Raw genomic sequence first — 14567 nt, 5'->3', positions numbered from 1 at the left:
AAATTATTAAATTATTAAATTATTAAATTATTAAATTATTAAATTTTTAAATTATTAAATTATTAAATTATTAAATTATTAAATTATTAAATTATTAAATTATTAAATTATTAAATTATTAAATTATTAAATTATTAAATTATTAAATTATTAAATTATTAAATTATTAAATTATTAAATTATAAAATTATTAAATTAATAAATTATTAAATTATTAAATTATTAAATTATTAAATTATTAAATTATTAAATTATTAAATTATTAAATTATTAAATTATTAAATTATTAAATTATTAAATTATTAAATTATTAAATTATTAAATTATTAAATTATTAAATTATTAAATTATTAAATTATTAAATTATTAAATTATTAAATTATTAAATTATTAAATTATTAAATTATTAAATTATTAAATTATTAAATTATTAAATTATTAAATTATTAAATTATTAAATTATTAAATTATTAAATTATTAAATTATTAAATTATTAAATTATTAAATTATTAAATTATTAAATTATGAAATTATGAAATTATGAAATTATTAAATTATTAAATTATTAAATTATTAAATTATTAAATTATTAAATTATTAAATTATTAAATTATTAAATTATTAAATTATTAAATTATTAAATTATTAAATTATTAAATTATTAAATTATTAAATTATTAAATTATTAAATTATTAAATTATTAAATTATTAAATTATTAAATTATTAAATTATTAAATTATTAAATTATTAAATTATTAAATTATTAAATTATTAAATTATTAAATTATTAAATTATTAAATTATTAAATTATTAAATTATTAAATTATTAAATTATTAAATTATTAAATTATTAAATTATTAAATTATTAAATTATTAAATTATTAAATTATTAAATTATTAAATTATTAAATTATTAAATTATTAAATTATTAAATTATTAAATTATTAAATTATTAAATTATTAAATTATTAAATTATTAAATTATTAAATTATTAAATTATTAAATTATTAAATTATTAAATTATTAAATTATTAAATTATTAAATTATTAAATTATTAAATTATTAAATTATTAAATTATTAAATTATTAAATTATTAAATTATTAAATTATTAAATTATTAAATTATTAAATTATTAAATTATTAAATTATTAAATTATTAAATTATTAAATTATTAAATTATTAAATTATTAAATTATTAAATAATTAAATTTTTAAATTATTAAATTATTAAATTATTAAATTATTAAATTATTAAATTATTAAATTATTAAATTATTAAATTATTAAATTATTAAATTATTAAATTATTAAATTATTAAATTATTAAATAATTAAATTATTAAATTATTAAATAATTAAATTATTAAATTATTAAATTATTAACTTATTTAATTATTTGATTATTTAATTATTTAATTATTAAATTATTAAATTATTAAATTATTAAATTATTAAATTATTAAATTATTAAATTATTAAATTATTAAATTATTAAATTATTAAATTATTAAATTATTAAATTATTAAATTATTAAATTATTAAATTATTAAATTATTAAATTATTAAATTATTAAATTATTAAATTATTAAATTATTAAATTATTAAATTATTAAATTATTAAATTATTAAATTATTAAATTATTAAATTATTAAATTATTAAATTATTAAATTATTAAATTATTAAATTATTAAATTATTAAATTATTAAATTATTAAATTATTAAATTATTAAATTATTAAATTATTAAATTATTTAATTATTAAATTATTAAATTATTAAATTATTAAATTATTAAATTATTAAATTATTAAATTATTAAATTATTAAATTATTAAATTATTAAATTATTAAATTATTAAATTATTAAATTATTAAATTATTAAATTATTAAATTATTAAATTATTAAATTATTAAATTATTAAATTATTAAATTATTAAATTATTAAATTATTAAATTATTAAATTATTAAATTATTAAATTATTAAATTATTAAATTATTAAATTATTAAATTATTAAATTATTAAATTATTAAATTATTAAATTATTAAATTATTAAATTATTAAATTATTAAATTATTAAATTATTAAATTATTAAATTATTAAATTATTAAATTATTAAATTATTAAATTATTAAATTATTAAATTATTAAATTATTAAATTATTAAATTATTAAATTATTAAATTATTAAATTATTAAATTATTAAATTATTAAATTATTAAATTATTAAATTATTAAATTATTAAATTATTAAATTATTAAATTATTAAATTATTAAATTATTAAATTATTAAATTATTAAATTATTAAATTATTAAATTATTAAATTATTAAATTATTAAATTATTAAATTATTAAATTATTAAATTATTAAATTATTAAATTATTAAATTATTAAATTATTAAATTATTAAATTATTAAATTATTAAATTATTAAATTAATTAATTATTAAATTATTGAATTATTAAATTATTGAATTATTAAATTATTAAATTATTAAATTATTAAATTATTAAATTATTAAATTATTAAATTATTAAATTATTAAATTATTAAATTATTAAATTATTAAATTAATAAATTAATAAATTATTAAATTATTAAATTATTAAATTATTAAATTATTAAATTATTAAATTATTAAATTATTAAATTATTAAATTATTAAATTATTAAATCATTACATTATTAAATTATTAAATTATTAAATTTATAAATTATTAAATTATTAAATTATTAAATTATTAAATTATTAAATTATTAAATTATTAAATTATTAAATTATTAAATTATTAAATTATTAAATTATTAAATTATTAAATTATTATATTATTAAATTATTAACTTATTAAATTATTAACTAATTAAATTATTAAACTATTGAATCGAAAATTTGACAAACACAAAATTATTAAACTATTGAATCGAAAATTTGACAAACACAAAATTATTATCTACAATTCTTAAATTTTATTAATTCTCATGTTTTGAAATTCTTAATTTCTAAAATTCTTAACTTCTAGAAATTTTAAATAATTTGAATATTTTCGACAGGAAATTCTCGTATGTTTAGCAAAATAAGCACTCGCTCCTGACTCCATCCAATTTACTTATTTTAACTATTCAAACAACTAATTTTTCAAAACTTTTGATAGGAACTTGCTTGCTCACGTCTTATTGGCCGATTTATCGTTTGATTTCAGTTGAAAACGCTTTTTATGAGCTGTAATTGAATGTCAAAGTGCTGATATGGCAACATTAAAGGCACGCTGGAATTAGATGCCATTATCAATACTAAGACCTGGAAAAAAGAACAAACTTGCGGCCGAGAACAACCTTTGAGTGAAAGCGATGGAGGTGAACGAACTACTCACGGGGCAGCACACGAATTCTACCGGATTGGCCATCATCAAGCGAAATTTGGAAAATTGTGACTGCAGTGATAGTGAATATTTGGAAAACAAAGTGCCAGGCCAGTGAAAACCAATAGATATCAATAAAAATCAGCAAAACAACAAATAAAATGAATTTTATTTCGAAAATAACCTAAAAATTCCGAAATGACAGCACACGACAATAGCACGACATCCTAAATAACAAAACCGTGCGACGTCGGTCGAATGTCGTACGACAATGTCGAACAATTTCGATGATCGATCGCACGACAAATACGACATTTTGGTGCAAAAACGTATGACATTCGTGCGAATGTCGCACGACATTGGCGTGCGATGTCGTACGATTGCACGTACGACAAACGACGGACGTCGGACGGACTTTTCAGTCAGGGTACCCGCGACAGACACGGACGACGAAACAAAGAGAAACGCAAAAAGTAACTTTTTCAAAACTTTTGTAGAACATTGTTACACTCTAAAAAATAACCCTGCAAAGTTAGAAAAAACACGAAATTTTTAAATGAAAAATGTTGTTCTAAATGGAAAAATGACCCTTCTGGGTCAATGTAGATTCGAAAAGTACATGAAATTTCCCATAAAATGACACGTTCCAAAAATTTTCGAAGTCGATTAACGGAAAATGGGAGAATTTTTAAAACTTTTTTAGTGTTTTTTTCGATGAAAAATACGTTTTTTCGGAATTCAGAGTACGCCATAAAATGGGGCGTCCAATTTTACATAAAAGTCCCTGTTGGGGCCGAAAAACAAATTGTGTCTCCTTTAAGGACCCTATCATGCACTTAGCTTGGCACACGACCCGAAGATTCGGTTCTCTCACTCTCTGCACTGTGCGCACGGCCCCAAGAGGTTCTCGATCATTCGCTTATTGTACCCATTGTATCCCCATTGTGTCCCCTTGCCTATAAAAACCCATCCCGACCAATGTAAAGACCTCTTTCCCCAATAAACGCTCGACCTGATCGATATCTTCCGGAGTAAGTAGTTTTTTATACAGTCCGCTTGCCCTTCCTTCATTGGACTGGGCCCGAAGAGGTGTCTGGCGTAGACATTTCTGGTCGCCTTCGAGCCAAATTCATTCCGGCGGCCTCGAAGCGAACCTCCGCTCTTCACGAGCACTGGACTGGCGCGGTGTGGAGCTCCTGTGCGAGCCGCCGTCGCTCTCGCGAGGCCTGTGGTTGCCTCACCCGGAGGATATCGATCCGGTGTCGACCCGACCGGAAGTGAAAGTGAACAATAAGTGAAGAACAATAGACATTGAACACGTGTTTGGCCGATAAAAAGATCGCGCCCAGTAAGTGAAAACAGTGCTAAAACAAAAGAAGTGCTCCAGTTCCGGCTTGCTGCTGTGATCCTGAGTCGACGTGGACCCGAAGGCGGACCGTTCCTGTACACGTCGTGGGAAGTAGCTGCAAGTTCCTGCGTTTTCCCAGGTTTCTCGACAAAACCTGAAGCACGTGGCCGACCCACGTGACGTAGGCGCGCGTAGGTTGGGTCTGCGTGAACAGGTGGGCTTAGAGCGTAAGAAAGTGGTTAAAAGAGGATTTGGTGGAGGGAGTGGAGAGCCAGGAAGTTTTAAACGTGAGTTGTTGACCAAAGCTGATCATGTCGAAGCTGAGGGAACACTCGAAGGTGGTGAACGTCACCAAGACATCGATCCTGGCAATCCAACGTTTTGCTGATGCTTTTAATGCAGCGACTGACGAGGACAAGGTTTCGTTCCGCATTCAGCGGCTCGATGACCTCTTTGAGCGATATATGACGGCTTCGGTTGACCTTGAGCTGTTAACCGATGACGACGACAAAGTTGCGACACAAAACATCACCAAGGATAGGTCGGACGTCGAGGAACAGTATTTTACCCTCCGCGACTTTTTGGTGTCCAAAAAAACCTTTTGTACCCGTCCCCGGCAATCAGGTCCCCACAGCTCCGGTGCAATCGGTTGTACGTCTTCCCCAAATCGAGCTCCCCATGTTCGATGGTGAACTTGACAACTGGATTCCTTTCCGGGATGCATTCAAATCGTTAATCCACAACAACAATAGCTTGAGCGCGGTTGACAAATTCCACTATTTGAACTCCGTGTTGAACCCGCGTGTCAAACAGCTGTACGATTCCACCAAGGTTACTGCAGCAAACTACAAAATCACGTGGGATCTGCTGGTGGAGCGGTTTGACCAACGCGAAAGAATCGGCGGACGCCATTTTGAATTTGATTGACCAGTTTGACCGCCATGTTCGAATTCTCAAGACATTGGGCGAGTTGACTGACAAATGGAGTCCACTCTTGGTGCACATGGTGTGCACGCGGTTGGACCAGAGCACGCTGCGGGCATGGGAAGTGTCCACCAAGGAAACAGTTGACGAAATCCCTGCCTACCAAGACTTGGTCGAGTTTCTCCACGAACAGGCTCGTGTGTTGCAGTCCTTGAAAAGCGCAACAGTTTCCCCAAGTCCAGCTGCCCCTAAGGAAAAGTCCCGATTCTCTGTCGCCCACGCCGCTACCAAGCCAGCTACGAACATCCCTGGTTGTCCTGTCTGCTCGAAGTCCCATCGCATTTACGAATGTGATCAGTTCCGCCGCATGACGGTGGAGCAACGACAGGAAGTCGTTCGCAACAAAAAGCTGTGTTGGAATTGCTTGTCGTCCGCTCACTTCAGTCGCAACTGTACCTCGAGGGCCTGCCGCTGTGAGAGAAACACCACTCGATGTTGCACCCGTCCCCCTCGAACGGTCAGTCCTCGCAACCTCGATACACTGCTGTCCCGCACAACACACCCAAGGGAAGTAGTTCGAGCTTTCAACCACACGCTACACGAGACACACAGTCCTCCCCCACCAATACAAGCCCCCCTCACGCACCCACCACGCTGAAAGTGGAAGCCGCCTCTCCTGAGTCTCCCCGCGCGACTGCCCTGTCGGCATCGCAAGGCTCGAAGGCGCAGCAAACTACCGTGCTGCTGTCCACGGCGGTAGTCAAGGTCCACGGACCTTCCCGAAAGAGCACCCTGGCGCGTGCTCTGCTGGACTCCTGTTCGGAAATGAACTTCATAACCGAACGAATCGTTCAACTGCTTGGGTTGAACCGTGCGAAGCAAGTCACCACCATCTGCGGTATGGGTGGAGTCAAGACACAAAGCACGCACAGTACCGTCGCCATGTTCAGCTTCCTCAACTCGTCGTTCTCTGAGACCCTGACCTTCACCATTCTGCCCAAGATCTCGAACAGTATTCCCGCCAGACCTGTCGATACATCGCGGTGGAATCTGTCCTCCCAACTGGTTCTGGCCGACCCTGGTTTCGCAACCCCCCAAAAGATCGACATGGTAATCGGTGCCCAGCTGTTCTACGTTCTGCTTCAAGCAGGTCAAATGTTCGTTGGTGATGGTCCCGGTCGCTACCCAATGCTCCAGCAGACTGTTTTCGGTTGGGTAGTCAGTGGTCCGGTGGTCCAAGAAGGGATGAAGTCGGAGACTTCAAGCACTGCTATGGTCTGCACCGCCGATGATCTCGATCAGCGGCTCGCAAAGTTCTGGGAGGTTGAAACATGCTACAGCCCTAGCTGTCTGTCCAAGGAAGAGTTGATCTGCGAACGTCTCTTCGCCGATACAACCACTCGAGATGAGTCTGGTCGATTCATCGTTCGTCTCCCGAAAAAGCAACTAGCTCTGAGTCAACTTGGCGACTCAAAATCCTCCGCTCTGTGCCGGTTGCGCTGGATGCAGCGACGCTTAGAGAAAAATCCCCACCTGAAAGAGCAATATGTCGATTTCATGCAAGAATACCTCGACCTCGAGCACATGGTTCCCGTAGACACGCCTCAAGACAATACCCAAGAACCGCCATTTTATTTGCCACACCACGCGGTGGTTAAGCCTAGCAGCTCCACGACGAAGTGTCGCGTGGTTTTTGATGGGTCCAGCAAGTCTTCTACGGGAATATCGCTGAACGACTGTTTGATGGTAGGGCCAACGGTTCAAGACACCCTATACTCCATTGTGTTGCGTTTTCGAATGCAAGAAGTTGCTCTGGTGGCGGACATCACCAAAATGTACCGCCAGATTTGGGTACACCCAGACGATCGCAGACTGCAGCGCATTTTCTGGCAACAGCCCGCGGACCCGGAGGTCCGCGAGTATGAGCTGACTACGGTCACATACGGCACCGCCAGCGCGCCTTATCTGGCCACGCGCTGCCTCAAGCAGCTCTCGTATGACCACTCCGAGTCTGCGAACGACGCTGCTGCCAAAATTGGGAGAGATTTCTACGTGGACGATCTCCTGAGCGGAGCACCCACGATCGACGAAGCAGTGCAAGTTCGCGGTGAAGTCCAGAACATCCTCGGTTCTGCCGGGTTCGAGTTGCGCAAATGGGCATCCAACTCTGCCGAGGTTCTCCGCCAAATTCCCCCCGAGCTGCAAGATGAACGCTCGCTTTTGGAAATCGACAGTCCGTCCGACACCACAGTCAAAACTCTGGGCTTACTGTGGCACCCCGAATCGGACACGTTCCGGTTCAAGGTTCCTGAGTTCTCGCTGGACGGTCCCGTCACGAAGCGAGTCGCAGCATCTGAAATGGCCAAACTCTTCGATCCAACTGGCATTGTTGGCCCTGTCGTTGGCCAAGGTCTTTATCCAAGGACTGTGGAGAAAAGGCTACTCGTGGGACGCACCTCTGCCCGACAGGCGTGCCGCGGAATGGCAGACGTTCCGAGACGACTTGGCTGCTCTGAAGACCATCTCCGTGCCCCGCCTTACAAAGGCTCCAGGCGCTGGTGACCAAGTCGAACTCCAAGGGTACTGTGACGCGTCCAACGACGCATACGGTGCGTGCATTTACATCAAAAGCAAGGGAGCAGATGGCAAGATCTCAGTTAACCTACTGACATCCAAATCTCGGGTCGCGCACATTCTACCGATGCCGATCCAGCGCTTAGAACTCTGTTCAGCCTTGCTCCTTGCCCACCTGTACTGCCAGGTGGTGGAGAGTCTGGGTCTCCAAAATATCACAACGTACCTCTGGACGGACTCCATGGTGACCCTGCACCGACTGCGCGACACACCCGCAAACTATGACACTTTCGAGAGAAATCGGATCGCGGAGATCCAGCGCCTCACCGACGGCTGCATCTGGGGTCACATCGCCGGCAAGGACAACCCAGCCGATATCATCTCACGTGGCGTCAGTCCCAGCGAGCTGATCGAGATGCCACTCTGGTGGCACAGCCCGCCGGAAACGGAAGAAAGCCCAACCATGTTCGTCATGCACGCTGTGCACGATGAAGAAGACGTCCCTGCAGTGGCAGCGGCCGTCACAAGCCCCCCGGAAGCAGACGAAGAAGAGAACGAGCGGTATTGGTTGTTCAAGTGGTATTCCACATTGACGACACTGTTGCGCACCGCAGCGTACTGCCGGAGATTCGCTACTCTCTGCCGGCTGAAGCGATCTGGCACACCCGCAACGCTTCCGCCGTACCTGACCTCTGACGAACTATCGCAATCCTTGATCGGCCTGGTCAAGGTAGTCCAAGATCAGAGTTTCCCGAAGGAGTCAACCTTAATACGAGCTGGCAGGCTCGCCCAGCTGAAGAAGTCGTGGCGCTTCCTCGACCCATTTGACGACGAAGGTGCACTCCGCGTTGGTGGCCGGCTGGACAACTCGGCTTACGCATTCGGCCGAAAACACCCGCTGATTCTCCCGGCGGATCATCCACTGACCGAGCTCATTTTGGAGGAAACACACCAGCAACTTTTGCACGCTGGCCCGCGCTTGATGATCGCACACATTCGCGAACGGTTCTGGCCGTTCAATCTCCGTAACTTGGCACGGAAGAAGTTCAGAACCTGTCTACAGTGCTTCAAGGTCCAGCCTCAACTCGAAGGCCAGCTGATGGGTCAGCTGCCGAAGGTCCGCATAACCCCGGCCCGTCCGTTTCTCAACACGGGTGTTGACTTCTGTGGACCAGTCTGGATCAAGCAATCGACGCGGCGAGGCAGAGCGGTCCCCCCAGTGCGTGCCTACATCGCGCTGTTTGTGTGTATGGCAACGAAAGCAACACACATCGAACTGGTCAGCGATCTCAGCACCGAAGGATTCATCGCCGCGCTGAGACGATTTGTGGCCCGCAGAGGACGCCCCCTCAGTCTGTACTGCGACAACGCAACCAATTTTACTGGGGCAGAAAAGGAACTGAAACTGCTGCTCAACCAATTTCTGGACCAACAATTCCGCGAGAAGGTGTCGGCGTACTGCGCGGAATCGACCATCCAGTTCCACTTCATCCCAGCGCGCGCTCCTACGTTCGGTGGCCTATGGGAGGCCGCAGTACGAGCGCTGAAGCATCACATCCGTCGAGTCGTAGGCACAGAAGCTCTCACCACTGAAGCCATGCAGACGGTGCTCTGCCAGATCGAGAGCTGTCTCAACTCGCGGCCGCTGACGGCCGTCTCGGAAAGCCCCAACGACGTGACTGCCATCACACCCGGACACTTCCTGGTCGGCTCCGCTCTACAATCGATTCCTGAGCCCGACCTCTCCGGTGTCCCCACCAACCGGTTATCGCTGTGGCAAGCGATTCAACGGAAGACCCAGCAGTTCTGGAAACTGTGGACAACAGACTATCTTCACCAGCTCCAGCAACGCACCAAGAACCTGTACCGGCAGCCGAACCTCCTCGTCGGCAAGCTGGTCCTCCTGAAGGAAGACAACCTTCCACCCCTCCGGTGGAGCATGGGCCGCATCACCGCAGTTCGTCCTGGTCCGGACGGACTGGTACGGGTCGTAAGCGTCAAGGTTCCGTCGGGCGCTGTCTACGACCGGCCGGTCGTGAAAGTGTGCCTGCTCCCGATCAACGATCTCTCACCAGCGGACAACCCAGAAGACGACGAGTCAGCCAGCCAGCCGGCGACCTCCGAAGACGAACAGTGAAGTGTTGAAGTGGTAGTTTGTAAGAAGTGTGAAGTGTAGAATTAATTAAAATGGAATCGGGATTCCACTGGTGGCCGGGATGTTGGGGCCGAAAAACAAATTGTGTCTCCCTTAAGGACCCCATCATGCACTTAGCTTGGCACACGACCCGAAGATTCGGTTCTCTCACTCTCTGCACTGTGCGCACGGCCCCAAGAGGTTCTCGATCATTCGCTTATTGTACCCATTGTATCCCCATTGTGTCCCCTTGCCTATAAAAACCCATCCCGACCAATGTAAAGACCTCTTTCCCCAATAAACGCTCGACCTGATCGATATCTTCCGGAGTAAGTAGTTTTTTATACAGTCCGCTTGCCCTTCCTTCATTGGACTGGGCCCGAAGAGGTGTCTGGCGTAGACAGTCCCTTTGACACCAAATTTCCATCTCATCACCTTTTCAGGCTGCAAATTATTGAAAAACACCTCTTTTTTCGCATGTTCAAAAATGGAAGGGGTCGTACCGCCCCTCCGTCACGAGATATCAAAAAACGGACCTCGGATTCGTGATCAGAGACAAAAGTTACCCCTTAGGACAAAGTTTCACGCAAATCGAAGAGGGGTCGGGGCAACTTTTCCCGATTTCGTGTGAGTTGGTAGAGAATGCGAACCTGGCGGCAGTTTGGTGAAACACCCCGTCAGGTGTTCCATTTTGCAATATCAAAACAATACCTTAAATTGGTATGATACCACATTTTGCTCTTGTATAGTCCTTAAGACAAATTTTAAAAGGTCCAGGAATACCAAAATTTGGAATTGATACCAGAGAAAACTATTATTACGCATTTCCCTTGTTATTTACCCATGCTCGGGAGGGAGCGTTCTTTTATTACATAACGCAAAAAATGAATTTTGGAACCCCCCTCCCCCCCCCCCTCCTCGTAACAAAATTTTCATACACATTTTAAAAAAATTGTATGGAGTGTAAACCGCGTGTCTATTTATTTTCCAACTTTCTGTTTAATGACAGTTCCCTTTTCCCTCGCGTTGGTATTGGTTTGCACGTTTAACCAGAATACAACACATGGGCCATCTGGTTTCGCGCGTGTGAAAACCCGAACGCACAAACGACATCGCCTCAGCCGGCCCTTCGTTTGATCTTGAATAGAGAACTGTGAAGTTATGCTAACTGGGCCAAGTTCCCCTGGAGGTAATTTGGCTGTAGACTAATTATGATTTGAGTGGCTTCACGGTTCTCTTTAATTTCACAGCTAGATGAGATCTCCTTATCATGGGTCAAAGTCCAATCGCACATTATTGCATCGGGGATTTAATCTAAAGTGAAAAAGATGTGGGTCGCTCGCTACACTAGTACGGCACTCAACCCTTGAATTGCACCCAGCAACTAATTCCTGTTTCCCATGTATCTTCTTTTCAGATAAACAAACTCATAAATACATGCAAACCGAATTATTAATAATTTTGCATCTAATAGATATAGTTAGAAAAACAATCGTGGCGTCACACAATCAACTAATCATTTTCTCGACGGGTTTCTGTAATGCACGCAAATGTGCCTACAGATCGAGCAGGTGGTGCAGGAGGATCATGGCGGTTACCTCCAGATGAGACTTTACAGGTAGCAGATCCAAAGCAAAAGGACGAACAGGTAAAAACTTGCATCAATGGAAACAATGAAGATCTATCCAACTACAACTCAAAAGCGAAAAAATCCTAAGGCGACGCTTGCCGACCCGGTCATGGACTGTTTTTGTGAACATGGCATGGCCGCCAAAATTCATGATACTTTTTATGTTCCTAGACAGTGAATCATCAAATGTTTTATTTTCATTTCTATTTGATATGTTTGGAATTAGCGGAATTTCGAAAATTAATTTGTTTGGCATTTTCGCTGGATTTTATTATTTTGGGCCTAAGAAAAAAATGTAAAAGTTGGAAAGTTTTTGGATACTACCATGCATTTATTCGGATTGAAAGTTACTTCGTCGTAGTGGTGCTTTGCATCGTAGTCACGTGCGGTCCCGTTTAGTGCAATAAAAATCGCCGAAAATTTGTTCGATCGCGACCGTGTGTGGTACTTGCCGAATCAGGGCGTGACCGGGAACCATTTTTGAGTGTTGTCCTGATGCGGGAATCTGTGACCAAGCGGAAAAGTGGCCACAAAGTTCTGGTTCCCCAAGAGTGTAAACAAAGTGATCAGTGAAGTGGTGGCATCATCGGCGCAAGAAGGGTCATCGTCGTCATCACCCTTTGTGCTACAAACAAGCCACACAGGCGAGTGCCCCGGTCGGGTCGCGCGCGAATTGCGTCACATAGACGAACAAAGAAGTCACGACACACATATTTCTCGAGCGTTGGTTGTCGAACAAAATGTGGAAGTTTTGGAGAAAAAGTGAAGTGCACGGAAAAGAGCGAGCAAGCGTAGTAACTGTGGCGACAAGGCTACAGCTGGCCTTGCAGCGTAGGTGGTAGTCCACCGCGAGGCTAGGGCTCCTTAGGCTAGCCACTTATGGAGCCCGAAAGTGGACTGAGGGCTACTGAAACCGCTAGAAGGAAAACAGACTGGAGGAATGGAACAACCCTTGGCATGAAAACACGGACACGAATCGGAACATGGAATGTACTGACGCTTGCCCAGGCGGGTAAGTTGGAAACGCTAGGGAGGGAGGCAGTTCGGCTGAAGCTAGACATCTTGGGTCTGAGCGAAGTCCGTTGGCCGGACTCAGCAGAGCACAATTCGCCATTGTTTGTTTACATCACGTTCTTCACTGTGTCTCGTTTTCCCAGTGGTTTTTAGTGTGTTAAACTTACCCGTTTATTTTTAAACTAATTCGAACCGTTGCTTAAGTGTTCTCCGCATCTCCGATCGGTGTTAGTTGGTGGTATTATCTCTGGCGCTTATTTTCGTGGATCGAAACAGTTCAGCAACCTCAGAATTCGTCGTCGTCATCTTCGTTGCTGCTCCGTTCGTGATAATCATCATCATCATCGTTTGTTCCCACGCTGACGATTCGGTGCGCCATCTACTGTCGGATAGCTGAAACCTACTCTTCATACACGGAAAAAACTGCAGTGTAAAGATGTCGAAAGTTGCGGCAGTGTGCCACTCGTGCTCAAATGAGGTCTCTGGACACCAAATCTGCTGCCAGGGATATTGCAGCGCTGTGTTTCACCTGAAGTGCAGCGGCGTCTCGGAAAGTCTACTCGCGGCAGTCGACGGGAACAGGCAAGTCTTCTGGATGTGTCGGTCTTGTACCACCATGCTGTTGGACATGCGCCACCGCAAATCGGTTCACTCTGCCTTCATGTCCGGCCAGGAATCGCTGGTGGATACTCACAGCCAAAGTGTGGCCGAAATGAAGAGTGAACTCACGGAACTGAAGGCCGAAATCCGCTCCAACTTTGCTTCCCTGAAGAACTCAAACTCGCCCTAGGGACAATCCGGACCTAAGGAAAAAACTTTTCCACGACAAGCTAGAACCCAAGAAGCAATCTCAGCCCTTGCTGCAAGGGACAGGCAATCCTGTCTCACCGAGCTTTAGCTCCATGCTTGTGGCTGCACCAACGCCGAAGTTCTGGTTGTACATGACAAGGATTTCTCGTACCGTCACCGTGGACCAAGTGACAAAACTTGCGGTCGAGCGCCTTGGTGTCCAGGATGTGGAAGTCACCAGACTTGTTGCCAAAGGCAAGGACGTCAACACGATGTCGTTCATCTCGTTCAAAATCGGGATGGACACCTCGCTGAAAGAGAAAGCTCTGGCAACCTCCACTTGGCCGCAAGGTCTGATTTTCCGCGAGTTTGAGGACAGATCAACGGAAATTTTTTGGGCGCCGATAGCAACAGCGTCTGCAAACCCGACTGCTTCAGGAGCAACAGGGACTACGACTACTCCGGAATCTACGCCACCGAATCTCCCTGCTACGGGGGACGGATCGGAGAATCCGAATCTCGGGGTAGAGAGCATGGAAGAGTAACGCGACCATCTTTAGCTGCATCGCCAGGACGCGCCGTAGAAAGCCACGTGAGAGTCCCTCGCCTGCCCGACACCACCACGTCGTCACCCAGCCACCGCCTGATAAGACCAGCCTGTTGCAGCCTTCAGAGCCGTCCTGGTGCTGGTGTCGGTGCCGGGGAGGGTCTCTCAAACGGCAACCCTCGGCAAGTACCCTCTATATCGCAATATTCCTTGCCTGATGCTC

The 14567-nt window shown here is 40.5% G+C and overlaps 1 protein-coding gene across 1 annotated transcript; it reads left to right on the top strand.

The window, feature by feature from the left end:
* The first annotated feature begins 5043 nt into the window (after nucleotides 1-5043).
* Nucleotides 5044-10367, top strand: LOC119769111. The gene is made up of 4 exons (XM_038261012.1): nucleotides 5044-5291; nucleotides 5546-6050; nucleotides 6179-7995; nucleotides 8126-10367. Exons 1-4 carry the CDS (start codon nucleotides 5044-5046, stop codon nucleotides 10365-10367), a joined length of 4812 nt encoding a protein of 1603 aa, XP_038116940.1.
* Nucleotides 10368-14567: the final 4200 nt, after the last annotated feature.

Source organism: Culex quinquefasciatus, chromosome 3, assembly GCF_015732765.1.
Source record: "Culex quinquefasciatus strain JHB chromosome 3, VPISU_Cqui_1.0_pri_paternal, whole genome shotgun sequence".
Lineage (NCBI taxonomy): Eukaryota > Metazoa > Arthropoda > Insecta > Diptera > Culicidae > Culex > Culex quinquefasciatus.
The sequence above is the reverse complement of the archived record's forward strand: the minus strand, read 5'-3'. Positions and strand labels throughout refer to the sequence as shown.